The sequence below is a fragment of the Piliocolobus tephrosceles genome, chromosome 15, assembly GCF_002776525.5.
Source record: "Piliocolobus tephrosceles isolate RC106 chromosome 15, ASM277652v3, whole genome shotgun sequence".
NCBI classification, from domain to species: domain Eukaryota; kingdom Metazoa; phylum Chordata; class Mammalia; order Primates; family Cercopithecidae; genus Piliocolobus; species Piliocolobus tephrosceles.
Window position 1 is genome coordinate 93,511,848 of NC_045448.1, and position 19,828 is coordinate 93,531,675.

At 43.0% G+C, this 19,828-nt stretch overlaps 1 protein-coding gene across 1 annotated transcript in view; it reads right to left on the minus strand.

The window, feature by feature from the left end:
• MERTK (MER proto-oncogene, tyrosine kinase) overlaps positions 1–19,828 on the minus strand; it is a 131,377-nt gene that overhangs the window by 15,445 nt on the left and 96,104 nt on the right. The window contains exons 11-15 of the mRNA XM_026449785.2: positions 16,896–16,981; positions 14,907–15,002; positions 14,113–14,193; positions 8,579–8,671; positions 6,924–7,042 (exon numbers count right to left, since the gene is read on the minus strand). Of these exons, the coding sequence (XP_026305570.1) occupies positions 6,924–7,042; positions 8,579–8,671; positions 14,113–14,193; positions 14,907–15,002; positions 16,896–16,981 (475 nt within the window). The remainder of the gene's footprint in view (positions 1–6,923; positions 7,043–8,578; positions 8,672–14,112; positions 14,194–14,906; positions 15,003–16,895; positions 16,982–19,828) is intronic.

The following is a 19,828-nucleotide window of genomic DNA, read 5'->3' on the forward strand; positions in this document are numbered from 1 at the left end:
CGCTGTGTGATGCATATGTTATTACAGACTATCTCCCTTTGTACTATCGATCTCCATGAGACCTGGGGTCATGTCTCATCATCTGTCTGTCTGCCCTGCACAGCTCCAGCGGTGATGTCTGCCCTGGGTAGAGTGGCACTATGGGTCCAGCACCCAAGCCCTCCTAGAGAAGCACGTTTAAATACACTGATATTGGGCCATCACAGTATCAAATACACCGATAATAGTCTCGGGCCGCTCTAGCAGGAACATAAGATATTTGTTCCAGGCAGCAAAGAAAAGATCTGAATAAAAGCTTGATTTTTCTGTTTGTCTGTGCACTTTGTGTCTTCCATCTTATCTGTGGCTACTAAGTAACAAAATAGGAAACTACATTCCTTTTTATCTTTTTAATACTTGAAAGTTATTTTCCATCATTGAAAATACACTTGTATTTTTTTGCAAATGGAAACTATTCATCAGTCAGTAAAGTCTATGTACTTGTTTCCCTTACTTGTTATTTTGTTCAAAAGGATATAAGATTACAGCAGAACTTTTGCCAGACACAGATAAGCTGATTCTAAAGTTTCAATGGACGGGCAATGAAACGAAAATAGTTAAAACAATTCTGAAAAAGTAGAACAAAGTAGGAGGAATCACAGTGGGTGATTTTAAGATTTATGACAAAGCTTCAGTAATCAAGACAATGTGGTAGGGGCAAAGGATGGGAACACAGTCTAATGAAACAGAACACAGGACTCAGAAATGTACAACCAACTACTTTTAGACAAAGATACAAAAGCAACTCAATGGATTAAGGACAGTCTTTTCACAAATGCTATTGGTCATCTATATGCAAAAAAAGCAAACCTTAAACTAAATCTCAAACTCTATACAAAAAATAACTCAGAATTGGTCATATACTTAAATGTAAAATGTAAAACCACACTATCTTTAGAAAAGAAATAGGAGAAAATCTTTTTACTAGAGGTTAGGCAAAGAGTTCTTAGACAAGAGAGCAAAAACATGATTCATTAAAAAATAAAACTGATAAATTGGGCTTTATTAAAATTTTTGTTTTTTTGACTGTGTTAAGAGAATGCAATGACAAGCTACAAACCTGGAAAACAAGCTCTGAAAATCACATATCCAGCAAAAGAATTGTATCTGGAATATATAAAGAACTCTCAAAATTTGACAATAAGAAAATCAACAACTCAATTAAAAAATGAACAAAATACTTGAACAGCAGACACTCATCAAAGAGGATATAAGGATGGCAAATAAGCACATGGCAAGATGCTCAACATCATTAGTCATTCAGGAAATGCAAATAAAAACCACGATGAGATATCACTCTACATCAATCAGGACAGCTATAAGCAAAAACCAGAAAAGCCACCAAAAATACCAAGTCTTAATAAGAATAAGGAGTACTGCATTTTTCACACACTGCTGGTGAGAATGTTAAAATGGAAGGGCCACTCTGGAAAACAGTTTCTGATAAGGTTAAATATGCACTTACCATATGACCCAGCAACCTACTCTTGGGCATTTACTTTAGAAAAATGAAGACTTCATCCAAAAATCTTTATATGAATTCTACAGCACCCTCATTCATGATTGCTAAAACCTAGAAACAACCCATATGTCTCTAAACAGGTCAACAGATAAACTGTGGTATAAGCATACAATGGAATACTACACAGCAATAAAGAAGGAATGAACTATTGATATACACCTCTTGGCTGGATTTCAAAGAAATAATGCTAAGTGAAGAAAGCCAGTCTCAAAAGGTTATAAACTGGCTGGGTGCAGTGGCTTACACCTGTAATCTCAGCACCTTGGGAGGCTGAGGTGGGTGGATCACTTAAGGTCAGGAGTTTGAGACCAGCCTGACCAACATGGTGAAACCCCATCTCTAGAACAAATACAAAAAAAATTGGCCTGGCGCCTATAGTCCCAGATACTCAGGAGGCTAAGGCAGGAGAATCACCTGAACCCAGGAGGCGGAGGTGGCGGTGAGCCGAGATTGCGCCCTTGCACTCCAGCCTGCGTGACAGAGCAAGACTCTGTCTCAAAAAGGAAAAAGAAAAAAAAAAGTTATACACATATGACTCCATTTATATAACATTCTTGAATAGACAAAACTATCAGGGGAGAAAAAAGATGAGTGGTTACCATGGGTCAGTCATGGGGGTAGAAGGTGTTATACAGGTGTAGCAGGAGGGAATTTTGTTGGGTGATAGAACTGTTCCATATCCTGATTAGGATTATGGGTACATTAAACTATATAAGTGTTAAAATTCCTAGACTTATGTAACAAAAAGGGAAAACAGGTCAATTTTACTGTATGATAATTTAAAAGAATATAAATTGTTCCTCTATTTCTCCTCTATAAAGATTCAAGAAAGAGATCCAATATGAGGCTCACCATATTTACATAGGGGTCCAAAACAAGGAGGAGAGTTAAGCTTCACAAATAAAGACAGGCAATTTTGGCCGGGCGCAGTGGCTCAAGCCTATAATCCCAGCACTTTGGGAGGCCGAGACGGGCAGATCACGATGTCAGGAGCTCGAGACCATCCTGGCTAACATGGTGAAACCCCGTCTCTACTAAAAAAAGTACAAAAAACTAGCCAGGCAAGGTGGCGGGCGCCTGTAGTCCCAGCTACTCGGGAGGCTGAGGCAGGAGAATGGCATAAACCCGGGAGGCAGAGCTTGCAGTGAGCTGAGATCCGGCCACTGCACTCCAGCCTAGGCGACAGAGCGAGACTCCATCTCAAAAAAAAAAAAAAAGATAGGCAATTTTGGGCCACCAAATAGCCCTGTGTATTTTTAATCTTTTTGCTACAAAATGCTCTCTTGTACAATAACATGAAATTCCCAGACCCGCACTAAATTATTAGAAAAATTGTACAACGTACCAGCTAGGCGTGGTGGCCTGTAATCCCAGCACTTTGGGAGGCCAAGACGGGTGGAGCACCTGAGGTTGGGGAGTTTGAGATCAGTCTGACCAACATGGAGAAACCTGTCTCTACCAAAAATACAAAATTTGCCGGGCATGGTAGCACATGCCTGTAATCCCAGCTACTCGGGAGGCTAAGGCAGGAGAATCACTCGAACCCAGGAGGCGGAGGTTGTGGTGAGCTGAGATTGTGCCATTGCACTCCAGCCTGGGCAACAAGAGCAAAACTCCATCTCTCTCTCTCTCTCTCTCTCTCTCTCTCTCTCTCACACACACACACACACACACACAATTATACAACACACCATAAATTAAATGTAAGTAAAATCACCCATCAACATGAAACAAAAGCCACTGAAGAAGATGTGGTGCCACCACTCACAGGGATCTTTCTGGGCGCTGCCCTGCTGGGGAGGGGTGCACACAGAATGGAGCAGTCAGAAGAGCATTGAAGGCACACAGTGTGCAGCCTGGGGGCCAATCCTGCTTTCACCATGGCCCTCCGTGCCTCAGTTTCCTCAACTTAGATTCCACTAGTAACTACTTTCTAGGGTTGTTTGCCATTGGTGCATTAATACATACAAAATACAGGCTGGCCTATGCTACATGCTTGAGAAAGGTTAGCCACTGTCATCCCAGGGGCAGGAGTGTATGTAGTGACGTGAAGGCCATCAGAAATGTAGGCATGGAGTGAACAATGAGAGGTGAATGTCTGAAATCACCAACAATTGTACTAAGGTGTTGGGAATTGTGGGTAATTTTTTAATCCCTTATAGACTTCCTATAATGCAATCATCTTTCTTTTTGGGGGTAAAAGAGGAGGAAAATACTCAGCCCTGTCTATAACATTTTCTGTGTTGGACTAGGCCCCTCACCTCTTTGGAAGAGTCTTGGTGATTTTTTAACAGCTTCCTGTCTCTACGGTTAGTACTCATGCTGGTGAAGGACAAGTGCATTCTCATGGAAGAGAACAGGAGTACGTGTGGGCATGGGGCCAGGGGGGACCTGGAAAAAAGAAAGGGGGCCACTCTCCTGGTCACTTAGACTGTCCCTAGGAAGAAGAGAAAGAGTAAAAGGGGGGAAAAAAAGCAAAAGTCCCCTCCCCTCCATCACACACAGGCAGAAGATACCAAGAATGTCAGCTGGAAGTGGAACAGCAGGCTGCAGCACGTGCTGACCCTAAATTGTATCTCACATTTTTGCCTGTTTGTTTCAGCTTTCCCAAATTTTAAATAAAGGGCTGTTTCTACACATTGACCTGTCTCTTGGGATGAGGACTAGCGTTTTTCTAAGCCGACTTCCCCCAGGAAGGCCCTCAGTTGTCATTCTTGTCATCATGGCTCACTATAACTCTATCAGTCACCTGTGACCTGTGGTTATTAAGTTCATAAGTTACTGCAGGTCAGTGCACTTCAGTCTGAGGTTCTGCTTCTCTCTAGTTTCTCTGTGCTGGAAGGATTCAGGGCAGGGGTTGCTGCCCCTCTTAGGGGCACTGCTGAGGCAAGCATGCGGGTCTACCAATTCCCAACACGTCTTCTGATCCTGAGGATGGATAGACTCATGATAAAGAGAAGATGAATGGAGTGAGCAAGTTGACCCTCAGTGAACAACTAGAAAGCAACTCCATGCAGCCTCCACCGGGGAACTGAAAGGCACCCTGCATCCAGAGATGTTATAATGAACAAGCCAAAAAGAGGGGACTCCAAAAACCAGAAGCTTCTCTGACAGCACACGGGGCCCAAACGTCTTTCAGAAGGAATGTGGCTTCACTGACAAGAAGATGCTCAATGACTGGGTGCGGGGGGTGGGGGGAAAGGGAACTCACATTTCTCTGCAGCAATCCCTCCTTCTAAGCGGCAGAACCCACAGCATATTCCAATCACCATCTCTGATCTATCTGCCAACATTCTCCAGGTTACTGAAACAAACAAGTCCTGGTCCTGCCACCATGAGGTTCTGTATCTGTGCGCAGACACCACACCCCCAAGTCTAGTTACCTTGCACACTTTCTGCCCCTATGCCCCCGCTGGGCTCTGCCTGGCCCACTGGGCATTTGAGCCCCTGTGCTCCTGGTGCCCACAGCTCCCTCACTGTGAATAACCAATTGTCTGTCTCCTGTTCTCCCCTCACTCACCACCAGCAGGTCAGCTCCATGGGGCAGGAACCACATCTGTCATGTTCCCTCCAGTGTCCTCAGAGCTCAGTGCCCACCTCAGAGTCAGCACTTGTTCACAGCGTGAACTAATGAACTTAATAAACCTTCTTTTTTTATTTTTTTCAGATGGAGTCTCACTCTGTCACCCAGGCTGCAGTGCAGTGGCACGATCTCGGCTCACTGCAACCTCCGCCTTCCTAGTTCAAGTGATTCTCCTGCTTCAGCCTCACAAGTAGCTGGGATTACCGGTGCCTGCCACCACACCTGGCTAATTTTTGTATTTTTTCATTAGAGATGGGGTTTCACCATGTTGGTCAGGCTGGTCTTGAACTGACCTCAAGTGATCTGCCCACCTCGGCCTCCCAATGTGCTGGGATTATAGGCGTGAGCCACTGCACCTGGGCAGAACTTAATAAACCTTCTTTGGTTAAGAGTTTGTGAGTGAGTCCCATGGCACCGCTTCACTTGGAAAAGTGACCTGGCTGACCCTAGGCCACTGTCACCCCAGGTTTGTAGATACATTGGAGTGTGCGGAACTCCACCACACCGGTGCTGCCTGGGACATTTTCCCCTCTGTGTTTTGTTTGCAGAGCCGGTGGGAGTGAGTTTTCATGGTCCCTAAGAACTAATTTCCTTGCACTTTCATCCTGTGGACTCATCAGACCATCAAGTAAGAGCAGCAAGAATTCTTTCCCGCAGCCATTGCTGATGCAGTGAAGGAAGCAGTTGTTCCTAACCGCCCTACTGCACTCAGCGGTCCTGTTACTGATGGCAGCTAAAGGGACAAAGGTGGGGTGTGTCTGAGAATGCCAAGGTGTAGACTGGGTGGTGCGGTTCCTTCCCAGGACCTGTGGTTTCTTACGGCTGTGATTAAGGGCAGTGATGATCTGGAGTGACTTTTGCCCTTTTGCCCTGTCAGAGAATGACTATTGACAGAGGCCAGCCACACCCTGTTCCCACATGCGTCCCAACCAGAGCCCTGCAGGATCGCTGCCTTTTGCAGCAGACCGAGAAGGTGCGTGCAAGGCAGGAAGGGCGTCCTGCTTAGCCAGGCACGTAGTCAGGACACACACACACTGCCTGCTCGCAGTCCACCGTTTGTCCACAAAACGTAACAGGAGGATACTGGTTTTGTTTCAGATAAGGAGGCCTAGGAAATGAAAGACACAACGTCCCCAGTGGCTATGATTCCTTAACGCTACAACCCGCGAAGTCAATACTGAAAATTGACCCTGAAGAAAGGCGGGCGTGCCCGTGGGTCCTAAATTTCCTAGATGATCTATAACTGCCTCTACAGCTACATCCAACATTTCCAGGGCTTCACAGTACTCACGGTGGGTAAGTCAACGTAGGGAGTAAAATGTTACAAACGTTTTTCAGAACATCGGTTGTGCAGTCCTCTTGGGTCACCAACACTTCTTCAAAGGTTGAAATCCAGAATGAGCTCTGTAAAATTTCTTTTAGGAGAGCCATCTTCAATGGCCTTCCCTTGGTCTGCGAGCTCTGGGGAGTATGCGGCCATGAGGGGTGTGAAGTGCAGAATCAGGAGCCTGGGCCACCCAACTCAAGTTGGTAAAGCTTTGTCCATAAGACTGTGCACACAGCCACTTACCCCACTATAAAGCAGGATAATAATAGCTGGAGCAGGCCTGCTGTGAGGATAGACCCCACATTTCAACCCCTGGACACACAGGGAGCACTGAACAAAGATCAGTGTCCTCTCCTTCCTGTCTTCACTTTCAAGGTTAGACGATTTGGTTGTCCTGACTCAGTCACATAAGCCCTGAGAAGCGTTCAGGCGTAACACAAGGAGATCATTACCTTTGGTCCTGTCTCCAATCGGGAATAAAGTAAGTAAGTATGCAGGTCCCCGTATTTCATGAAGGGTAAAATTACCATGGGCTTTGGGATGCCTTGAGAGCTCATTTCTATACATACACCTGAAATTACAAACACAGCATCAATGACAAAGAGCCCTTGTTACTGTGACCAGAAAAGCCCTGCAGGACCACTGGCCAAACTGAAGCCACGTGTTACCAAGTTAACGGTGTAAAAAACCCAAGAGCTCCTTACTCACACTCTGTTCTAGAAAATGGAACACACACAGGGTCCACTACTTTTTTTTTCCCCCTTTCAGATTAATGAGGGCATGAGGGCTCTCACAAATCAAACGGTAACAACTATAGCCATCTAGAAAGCCAGGAATTCCTGTTAGACTGAGTCTGAGGGGTAGTGACCCCACAAGATTTAAGGGCAAACGAGTTTCTTGTGATAGATATTTAATCATGTGAAAAAGTCCACTGCAAATGCTTAAACTAGTAAAATAACTTTGAAGGGCTGTAGGTAAAATTCACATTCCTGAATTTTAACAGTTTTGTAAAGGAGAAGCTACAATATCATTTGTCATGGAATCTGAGAGCCAGAGGCTGTCACCCGATCCCAGGCTTGCAAAGCTCCTGCACTCTGTGGTGTGATCACAAAGTGAGATTGTTCTCATAGTCGGCTAAAGCCAATAGCAGTGAATGAATAACAGTAGTGTATTTGACATAATTCTGTATACAAACATTGATTTTCACATCTCTCTGCAGTGTCAATCATATAAAACTTTGAAAGATCTCAAAAGAATTTAGCGTGTATCCAGTCACAGGACGGCAAAGCAAAAACAAAAAACCAAGGCTAGCAGAAAATTCAATTATTTCCAGGTTACTCTTCTCTCTTGGGACAGAAGCACTTACACAGCATCCATTCCATACTTAATCTCCTCTTTTGTAATTTTTGGGTAATGGAGCTGCAAAGCCAAATTACATTAAATCACATTCTATGGAACTGCTAAATCATATTCCATGAAATCATCAATGTACCATAATCTTAAGAAATCAGTACTTTCTTTTTTTTTTAGACAAAGTGTCCCTCTTGTCCCCCAGGCTGGAGTGCAATGGTGCGATCTTGGCTCACTGCAACTTCCACCTCCTGGGTTCCAGCGATTCTCCTGCCTCAGTCTCCCGAGTAGCTGGGATTACAGGCGTGAGCCACCGTGCCTGGCCGGAAATCAGTACTTTCAAATAGGTTAATAAATTATTTCTCAAAGATAACCTGTGGAATTTGTCTACTTTTTCAGCTTTATCCCACTGCTGTCTAACTCATGTATAACCTTAAATTAATAAAAATTACAACACGGCCACCTCTGTGTCTTGCCTTTGAGTAATCGAGGACAATTTAATTCATACTCTCCAGAATTCTGTGGAAAACTCAAATCATTCCTGAGCCCATCAGTGTCCAGAAAATGCAAGCTCATGATTACTATCAGCCTCAGAAAACATCATTGTGAAGAGAAGTCTGGGTAAAAACCTCAATGTTATAGGTTATGTTGGGGTTATACAAAGTGTAAACGTATCTACACCAGAGATCTTTCCATTTGGCACAGAGCAGATCAGCAGAGCCCCTTGGCCACCCACTCCCACATTTCTCAGAAGTACCTAGAAGTCGAATGACATTTGGGTGGCTGAAGTCTTTCATGCACGCTGCCTCACTGAGAAACTCCTCGATCTCCCGCTGTGAAAAGTTGTCCACTAAAGGAGAAAAAAGAAAAGGTTAAGTATGGATAATTCACTCAATTAAGGGGAGGGGTGGGCAACAGCAATTCTGTTCGCTAAAATCTAGGCCAGGAAGAGATGAAACTATAGAGACAGGAAACAGATGGGTGGTTGTCAGGGGCTAGTAGGGGTAGGGGAGAGAAGACGGGGGCAAACAGGCAAAGCACAGGGGACTTTTAGGGCCAAGAAATAATTCTGTAAGATACTGTAGTGGTGGATGCATGACACTACACATTTGTCAAAACCCACAGAGTTGTACAACACCAAGAGTGACCCCTAATGTAAAATATGGACTCTGGTTAATAATAATGTATCAGTATGGGTTCATCAATTGCAAAAAATGCAGCTCAGTTATAAAAGACATTAATAATAGGAGAGATTGTGTGTGTCAGGAGGGGACCTATGGACATTCTCTGTACTTTCTGCCCAACTTTTCTGCAAACCTGAAACTGCTCTAAAAAGTTAAAGTCTAATGGTAAAGAAAAAAAATTCCAGAAAAAAAAGAAAAACCCAACCCCAAAACCAAGAACAATTCTAACTGATCTGTTGCAATTATATTTGCTTTTTTTTTTTGAGACCGAGTCTTGCTGTGTCCCCCAGGCTGGAGTGCAGTGGCAGGATCTCGGCTCCACCTCCCAGGTTCACGCCATTCTCCTGCCTCAGCCTCCCAAGTAGCTGGGACTACAGGCACCTGCCACCACACCCGGCTAATTTTTTTTTTTTTAGTAGAGATGGGGTTTCACCGTGTTAACCAAGCAAGATGGTCTCGAGTTCCTGACCTCATGATCTGCCCACCTCAGCCTCCCAAAGTGCTGGGATTACAGGCATGAGCCTCCGTGCCCAGCCTGTTTTTTTAAAAAAGAAAGAACCCCACACCTCTCCCTTTCTGTTGGTGTATGTCCTGCAAGTCTGGTTGCTCAACCACACCTTATGAGCCGGATGCATTTTTACACCACGTTTTTAAAATTAAATTGGCTTAAGAGAGACATTTAAAATTCTGTATTATGCTAAGTGAAATAAGCCAGTCACAAAAGGATGAATATTGTATGAAGTACCTAGAGAGTCAAAATCAGAGACAGAGAATAGAATAGTGCTTGCTAGGGCTGGGGGGAGAGGGCAGTGGGGAGTCATTGTTCGGTAGGTGTAGAGTTTCAGTTTTGCAAGATGAAAAGTTTTGGGGCCAGGCGCAGTGGCTCACGCCTGTAATCCCAGCACTTTGGGAGGCCAAGGCGGGTGAATCACGAGGTCAGGAGATCGAGACCATCCTGGCTAACACGGTGAAACCCCGTCTCTACTAAAAATACAAAAAATTAGCCGGGTGTGGTGGTGGGCGCCTGTAATCCCAGCTACTTGGGAGGCTGAGGCAGGAGAACGGCATGAACCCGGGAGGCGGAGCTTGCAGTGAGCAGAGATTGCGCCACTGCACTCCAGCCTGGGCGACAGAGTGAGATTCTGTCTCAACAAAAAAAAAAAAAAAAGAAAAGAAAAGTTTAAGAGATGGATGGTAGTGATGGTTGTATAACATTATAAATATGGCTCTTAATACCACTGAACTGTATACTTAAAATGGTTAAGATGGTAAATTTTACATTATGTATATGTTGCCCCAATTAAAAACAAATAAATAAAACAAAAAGTCAGGCTTGCCTTCGGGAATTTGCATTAACAGTGTACAAATACTGATTAAAATCATACATGAGGGCATCTAATGCAGTGTCTGTACCATCCTATTGGCTTAATATATATTACTCTTCTTTCTACGAAGCAAATTTAGAAAAATTCAAAAATTTTTCTAATTAAAAAACAAAAAAACTATACATCTGCAAAAATTTGCCCTCACCTATTCCTTTTGCTGCAAACAACCAGGTGGGGGAATAGGGGTGCAGGGCTCTGCCTGCAGACTCCTCCCTGGGGGGTCCAACCTGCAAGTAAACGTAGCTGAGCCTGGAGATTTTGAAACTAGAGATCATTCTCTCAATCTACGACAATTAGCAGGGATGTAATCCCTATGCAAGTTACCCTAATGAAATTAAATAACTGCAGAGCCAAGCCAGAGAAAAAGGGGGTTCCAGGCCCAGCTCCTCCCACCAGGCGTCCTAATATGCCTGCCTATAAACCTAAATAGGGATTATGGAAGGATTCCCTGCAGACACACTGTGAGGCTCAAACAAAATCACAGAAGAGCAGGAATGGTGCAGAATATGGCTTACTGCTTGATTCAGCTCCAGTGAGTATTCTGACTTTAGGGTGCTTTAGTTTCTGGGGGCTAGTTCCTGAACCTCCTTTTCAGAAATGCGGGAATAACTGCAATGCCCTTTGGCTAACAGTGAGTATCACATAAATATTAGCCATTACGGTCTACTTAAAAAGCAAAAAGCACTGGTTCATGTGGCTTGTTGGTTATTGTGGTTCCTTTTCATAACTGAATTAAACTTCAGCCTCCAGGCCAGGCGCGGTGGCTCACACCTGTAATCCCAGCACTTTGGGAGGCCAAAGTGGGCAGATTACTTGAGGCCAAGAGTTCAAGACCAGCCTGGCCAACATGGTGAAATCCCATCTCTACAAAAAATACAAAAATTAACCAGACATGGTGGTGCATGCCTGTAATCCCAGCTACTCGGGAGGCTGAGGTGGAAGAATTCCTTGAACCCAGAGGCAGAGATTGCAGTGAGCCAAGATCATGCCACTGCACTCCAGCGTAGGCGACACAGCAATACTCTGTCTCAAAAAGAAAAAAATAAATAAACTTCAGTCTTTTCATTTAAGAGTCTCAGAACATGCTTATAATCTAACTTATGCTTTAATGTCCAGTAACTAGTGGATTTAAATTTTAGGAAGAATCCAACTTTACTTTATTCCCTGATCAAAAATAGTATTGAATAGGTACAAGGGGTTAATAAGGAAGCAACACCAAGAATGTTGACAAACTGAGCACCAAATAATCTCCATCCATGATTCGTGATGAAGACTGTGAGTGAAATGCCATATGACCATGGTCTATTTTCTAAGTTCCCCAGTGATAGGCCATGACCAGCCAGAAACCCATAGAATCACACTTAGCTGTGTGTCCTTCCTGGGAGAAGGACACGGAGAGGAAATGCTATGTTGCTCTGCCAGTGAAATCTGGTCATCTTATGGTAATGAAGAAGCCCAGCACAACTTGCCCCTTTCTAGCTATTTCAATTAGACAAGTCAGCAAGTCACTATAGTTTCCTTACCTATATAGATTTTGGGACGGGTGCGGTGGCTCACGCCTGTTATCCCAGAACTTTGGGGGGCTGAGGCAGGTGGATCATTTGAGGTCAGGAGTTCGAGACCAGCCGGGCCAACATGGAGAAACCCCATCTTCACTAAAAATTCAAAAATTTAGCCAGGTGTGTTGGTGGGTACCTGTAATCCCAGATACTCAGGAGACTGAGGTGAGAGGATCACTTGAACCCAGGAGGTGGAGGTTGCAGTAAGCCAAGATGGTGCCACTGTACACCAGCCTGTGTGACACAGTGAGACTCCATCTCAATTAAAAAAAAAACAAAAAGGATTTGAGAGGGCCTAGACTGCACAGATTTTAGAGTGTCCTAACTGGAATCTAGTACTATTTAAAAAAATTTTTTTTTTATTATTATACTTTAAGTTCTAGGGTACATGTGCACAACGTGCAGGTTTGTTACATATGTATACATGTGCCATGTTGGTGTGCTGTACCCATTAACTCGTCATTTGCATTAGGTATATCTCCTAATGCTATCCCTCCCCCTCCCCCCTCCCAACAATAGGCCCCGGTGTGTGATGCTCCCCTTCCCGTGTCCAAGTGATCTCATTGTTCAATTCCCACCTATGAGTGAGAACATGCAGTATTTGGTTTTCTGTTCTTGCAATAGTTTGCTGAGAATGATGGTTTCCAGTTGCATCCATGTCTCTATGAAGGACACGAACTCATCCTTTTTCATGGCTGCATAGTATTCTATGGTGTATAGGTGCCATATTTTCTTAATCCAGTCTGTCACTGATGGACATTTGGGTTGATTCCAAGTCTTTGCTATTGTGAATAGTGCTACAATAAACATACGTGCATCTAGCACTATTTTTGTCAACACTGTAATTTGTTCTCCTCCACAGTGATATCAAAATGAACTTTCTGGAATGTAACCTGCTCTATTCTTACTTGGTTAAGACTCTTTTTTGTTTGAGACTTGAGTCTCACTCTGTCACCCAGGCTGGAGTCTAGTGGCATGATCTAGGCTCACTGCAACCTCTGCCTCCTGAGTTCAAGCGATTCTCCTGCCTCAGCCACCTGGGATTACAGGTGCGTGCCACCATGCCCAGCTAATTTTTGTATTTTTAGTGGAGACGGGGTTTCACCATGTTGGTCAGGCTCTTCTCAAACTCCTGACCTTGTGATCCGTCCGCCTCAGCCTCCCAAAGTGCTGGGATTACAGGCCACCGCGCCCAGCTGGTTAAGACTCTTAATAGCGCTCTACTCCTTGCAGGATAAAGCAGGTTCTTGGCTATGATTTACAAGACCCTCCCTGCCCCACTGCTGGCTCTCTTCCCATCTTGCTTGGAAGTTCTAGCTTATGATAGCAACTCTTCATATGCCTTGACCAAGTATTTCTCCTCTTTCTGGGGAACTTACTTTCCAGGCAGCCCACAGCTTCCTCAGGGCCCATGCAATCATCCTCAAACGAGGAAGTGGCCCCACCACACTAGACAGGTCGGCCAGAACAACCCCTGGGGTCAGATGTTGCCATCAGATCACCACTGCCTCAGCAATTCATGCTCTCCTTTGGAGCTGTTAGCTCTACTAGATGAGAGAGAGTGAGAGAGAGAGACAGTGAGAGAAAGAGAGAGCAAGACAGAGAGTATGTATGCATAGGCATGCAGGAGTTAGTAAAAATTTTAAAAGTATTATTGCCTTGAGTATAAAGAATATGTAGGCCGGGCACGGTAGCTCACGCCTGTAATCCAGCACTTTGGAAGGCTGAGGTGGGCGGATCACAAGGTCAGGAGATCGAGACCATCCTGGCTAACACGGTGAAACCCTGTCTCTACTAAAAGTACAAAAATTAGCCAGGCGTGGTGGCGGGCGCTTGTAGTCCCAGCTACTTGGGAGGCTGAGGCAGGAGAATGGTGTGAACCCGGAAGGCAGAGCTTGCAGTGAGCCAAGATTGCACCACTGCACTCCAGCCTGGGCGACAAAGCAAGACTCTGTCTCCAAAAAAAAAAAAAAAAAAACCCACAAAAGAATATGTAATGTATTCATGAAGAGCTCATTATAGTAATTCCCCCTCAGTGACCAGTGTTACTCATTGCCTTCTGACCCACTGGCAACTGAGATTGTGACATATGGCCTCATGGAGCACCCAATACTGAAGCAACTGCCCACCCCAAAAGAATGGGATTCATCATTCATAACTCACACTTCATGGTCTTCACTGCCACTTTCTGAGAGGTCCCATCTTCCTGCTTAAGATTTCCTTCCATTACAGACCCAAACTCTCCTGTGAAGTGAAAGAATTTTGTATGGACACTGTGCAAATTCTCCCCTGACCACAGAAATGCTACAGTGCCAGAGCTGCTGGCTTCACGTGGTATGAGAGCATCTCACCCATGGGTAGCCAGGCAGAGCCGGCCCAGGCCACCTGCATCGCAAACCAGGGCAATGCACCGCACTCTAGTCTCCTGCTTGTCACGAGCTTGGGTGGCTTGGGCCTACCTTTGCTCATCACTTTATTAAGCATTATAACCAATCCAAGACACTTAGAAGAGAACATGAAAAATACAATTGAAGCTAAAGCACAAAATCTTAATACCATTATCATTCATCCTAAGAACAACTCAACAAGTTAAATATGTATTTTCATTTTTGTTCCTAATTAGAAAGATGCCAAGAACAATAAACTTAAGAACTAGAGGAATAATCTTAAAGTACGTAGGAAACTAATCAATGAATTACATGCTTTTCAATGAAGAATGAAAATTAATATTTTTCAAGGACCTGTGTGTGCTAGGCATTGAAGAGAATCTTTTCATTTGCCAGATCTGAGTTTCAAAAATCAATAGTCTATCATTTTAAATAATAAAATATAACTATCCATAGTATAACTCAGAGTCCTAAGATGGTATTTTATTTAATAAATACATGTTAAAGAACTATTCTAAACTGCTTACCTTCTTATCCCACATTTTATTAGAATTACTTTAAACTGCTTACCTTCACCCAGAATTTTTCCAAGAATTAGAAGATTCCTGTCAATCACAACATCTTCTAGTTTATTTTGTAGTTCCTCGCTGACTCCCAAGCTATGTACTGAAAAAGGAGTAGCTTAGTATGTATAAAAATTGTCAGTATGCTTTCTTTCACTTGATAATTAAAATGAAATAAAGTCCTGTATAATAAACATTGCTGCCGGACGTGGTGGTTCAAGCCTGTAATCCCAGCACTTTGGGAGGCCGAGACGGGCGGATCACGAGGTCAGGAGATCGAGACCATCCTGACTAACGCGGTGAAACCCCGTCTCTACTAAAAAAAACACAAAAAACTAGCCGGGCGAGGTGGCAGGTGCCTGTAGTCCCAGCTACTCGGGAGGCTGAGGCAGGAGAATGGCGTAAACCCGGGAGGCGGAGCTTGCAGTGAGCTGAGATCCGGCCACTGCACTCCAGCCTGGGCGACAGAGAGAGACTCTGTCTCAAATAATAATAATAATAATAATAATAATAATAATAATAATAATAAAATAAACATTCCTTATTTATTTACTTATTTATAAATAAATAAATAAGGCCAGCCCCTTTTCTCATTTTGTATCTATTATTTCTCTCCCCAAATTGCCAGTAATGAAACTTCATACTTTATTATGATTAAACTAAGTATAATGAATACTTCAGGGCAAGGTTAATTCTGAAGAATTACAAAAATTAGAACTGTATTTCTCTTTCTGTAGTGTGGTAGCAGCAGCCGGCAATCAGATTCACATAGGGGTGGTTTGCCTTTGACTTAAAGGGGTAAGGAAGGTAAGTCAATAGGTACTTTCTAGTGAATTCTTTACTATTAATATTATACCCTTAACTACAGTATACAAAAGAACCACACCTCCCCTACCCTCCCATGCCATGGATGGAGTCTCACAAACCACAGAAAACATCTAGAGAACAAGCTCTTATTTTACATACTGTATATGAAACCTTATTATAACAGCATAGCTAGGGCTAAAATGAGCACTTTGAGGAATTGGAGAATAAGATTTTCTATAATAAAATATGTAATATAGTAAGGTATATAATAGATGTGTTGTGTTGGCAACAAGAGAAATTAACCAGAAGAAGGAGACCAGTTCAACAACTCCTGGCAAATGATTCAGTCTGGACCACAGTTAAGGCATCAACAAGCTCTTGAAAGAACAACAACACAAAAAAAAGTGGGGATAATTAGGACACATTAGTTCTCCGAGAAAAAACTTTATCCAGTGGTTCTCCAATAAAGGAAAGAAAGTGGTCTAAATGACAAATTTTAAAATTTTAAATTAAAAAAAATTTGAGGATATCTAAAAGTCAAAACTTACAGACTAGAAATGTAAAGAAACTAATAATATTCTACACCAAGCAAGTTTCTATTTCATAGCAACCTGTATTCCGTCATTTTCATAGATTTTCTTTACTGGGGGCAAACATCCAGAAGCATGAATTTGTTAATAACTGCATATTCTTTCTATACTTTTTCTGAAATTATTCAGGAACACTAGTATCTGTTTAGTTCCACTGTTTAAACCAGAAGCCCCCACTCTCTGATTCAGCAAAGCTCAAACCATAATTACTATAAAGCATGTTGGCAAATCATCCTCGGAGTTGGTTGCCAGGAAAACAGGAAATAAGGCTTGAGACTATGTCCGCTAGTTATAAGTTTTCTTTAAATCCCTGACCTCTACCCATCTTCTGTCACCCCAGAAGGTTCCTCTTTTCTGCCACATTTCATGACATTATGAGTCCTTTTAACCCCAGGTTAAGCTCCTGATTCCAGTAAATTAGCCCGCAGAGCTGTGCATAGCAATATCTATCTACTTGCGGCTTTTAAAGACATTTTGCACATTAAAAATATCCATTCGTCTTCGACACCTATGGCTTTTGTTAGAAATCTGTCTGTTGTTCTTTCTTTGTTCTCAACTATTTTAACTTTTGCCAAAAAGAGAAATGAAAGTCAACTTACAGGTAAGTTCAATGGCTCGCCGACAGAAGGACTTCTTTGCTATATAATTTACTACTAATTCAGAATCCTCCTCTGTGAATGCATTCCTGGGTGAATTAAAACAAAGATACTTCACTATAAAAACAGGGCTACTGGGGCAGGTGCTGATTCCACAAGGATGCTACAGAGCTTCACCTTTTCAACGGGCTCTTCTACAACAAAAACTTTCCCCCTAGAAGAAATGTGTTTCTTTCCTTTGATTTATTTTAGACTTACTTGGCAATATTGAAACTACTCTAGCTAGGTACCATCAAGAACAGAGAATAACAGACAAGCTCCCAGTGGCCAAAGCTGTAACAATCTGAGCAAGAAACTAAAGTAATACTAGACTATGAGTATAAAATGAATATCAATGAGTCCATACTTATGAAAATATGATTGAATGAATGAATGGAAGAAAACACACCAATCTCCTGTGGTGAAGAATTCCAAATATTTTATGTAGCTAGTAAGGGGTGGAGGGAGTTAAATCCTTACGCTGTCAGTATGGGCTTGCATAGGGACTTGCTTCCAAAGAACAGTAGGGAAAGTGAGAAAAAATAACTTCACAGTAGAGAAACCCAGCAAATACTACTTCCGCCAGGTGATCAATGTCAACATCAGCAGTGAAAAATCATGTTAATATGCACCCTTGATAAGAAGTGATGACAATGGCACTTTAATTCTGTGGCTCTTCCTCTCAATCACCCATAACCCCTGCTCATTATCAGCAAAACATTGAACAAATTGCAACAGAGGGCATCCTACAAAACCCCCGACTAACACTTCTGAAAACTGGCAAGATCATCAAAGACAAGAAAGAAAGGTCTAAGAAACGGCCACAGCCAAGAGGAGCCTAAGGAGATGTGACGACTACTGTAAAATGTGGCGTCCTGGATGGGATCCCAGAACAGAAAAGGGACATTAGGTGAAAATTAAGGAAATCTCAAAGTAGAGATGTTAGCTAATGACAATGTATCAATATTGGCTCATTAACTGTAACAAATGTATTATACTAATTGTCAGGACCCTGAGCCCAAGCTAAGCCATTATTTCCTCTGTGACCTGCACGTGTACATCCAGATGGCCTGAAGCAACCAAAGATCCACAAAAGAAGTGAAAATAGCCAGTTCCTGCCTTAACTGATGACCTTCCACCACTGTGATTTGTTCCTGCTCCACCCTAACTGATCAATTGACTTTGTGACAATACACTCTCCCTGCCCTTGCGATAAGGTATTTCGTGATATTCCCCCATTCTTGTGACTATACTTTGTACGATACACCCTCTCCACCCTTGAGAAGGTACTTTGTAATATTCTCCCCCACCCTTAAGAAGGTACTTTGTAATACTCTCCCCACTCTTGAGAATGTACTCTGCAAGATCCACCCCCTGCCCACAAAAAATTGGTCCTAACTCCACCGCCTATCCCAAACCTATAAGAACTAACAATAATTCCACCACCCTTTGCTGACTCCTTTTTCGGACTCAGCCCGCCTGCACCCAGGTGATTAAAAAGCTTTATTGTGGCCAGTCACGGTGGCTCACGCCTGTAATCCCAGCACTTTGGGAGGCCAAGGCGGACGGATCACAAGGTCAGGAGATCGAGACCATCCTGGTTAACATGGTGAAACCCCGTCTCTACTAAAAATACAAAAAATTAGCCAGGCATGATGGCAAGTACCTGTAGTCCCAGGTACTCGGGAGGCTGAGGCAGGAGAATGGCGTGTACCTGGGAGGCGGAGCTTGCAGTAAGCCGAGATAGTGCTACTGCACTCCAGCCTGGGTGATAGAGCAAGACCCTGTCCCCCTCAAAAAGAAAAAAAAAAGCTTTATTGCTCACACAAAGCCTGTTGGTGGTCTCTTCACATGGACACGCATGACACAAATAATGTAAGCTCTTAATAATAGAGGAAACTAGGTATGGAGCATATGAGAAGTCTCTGTACTATCTTCTCAATATTTCTGTAAAATTAAAACTGTTCTAAAAAATAAGGCTGGGCGTGGTGATTCATGCCTGCAATCCCAGCACTTCGGGAGGCTGAGGCAGGAGGATCACTTGAGCCCAGGAATTCAAGACCAGCCTGGGCAACAAAGTGAGTTGCCTCATCTCTACAAAAAGTAAGAAAATTAGCCAGAAATGGTGGTGTGCGACTGTGGTCCCAGCTAATCGGGAGGCTGAGATGGGAGGATCACTTGGGTTCTGGAGGATGAGGCTGCAGTGAGCCATGACTGCACCACTACACTCCAGCCCGGACGACAGAGCAAGATCCTGTCTCAAAAAAATGAATTAATTTTGAAAATAAAAAATGAAGTCTATTTTAATAATCCATTTAGTCACTGTTTTAGACTAATTGGTGGGAAAGTATTAGAATTAGAAAGTCTAGATTACAGATTTAATCTCAATTTACCTTAGGTACATAGGTTATTTTAAAGCGATAACACAATTAAAAACAAATACTGATGTACAAAAAGCAAAGCACTTGGAAAGATGTATGCCAAAACAGCAACCAAGACCATCCATGGGCCTGAGATGGGTCTCACTTTCTCCTTTTGACTATTCTACGTAATCTGATTTTTAAAAAATATAATGTTATTTTTATAAGTAAAAATAAAAGTATTTTCATTTAAAAATGAGCTGGAAAGTGGTTTTACAAAAGGAACAAATGAATAGATCTTGTAGTAAGGATCCATGGGAACTGACTTTGGCATAGATAAAAATAACCTGTTACAAGTCTTTGTTTCAAGCTTCTGCTGAGCTTAAGGGTTCCTGGAAATAGTTTTATTTTTAAATATTTGAAATAGTATTGTAACCTTGTTAATATATTTGCTGTGCTCAGCAGCCCCACTTTTTGGTAATGTGGCACGTGCTGCTCTTTCTGGCTGGAATGCTCTTCTTCTGTCTCATCTAATGA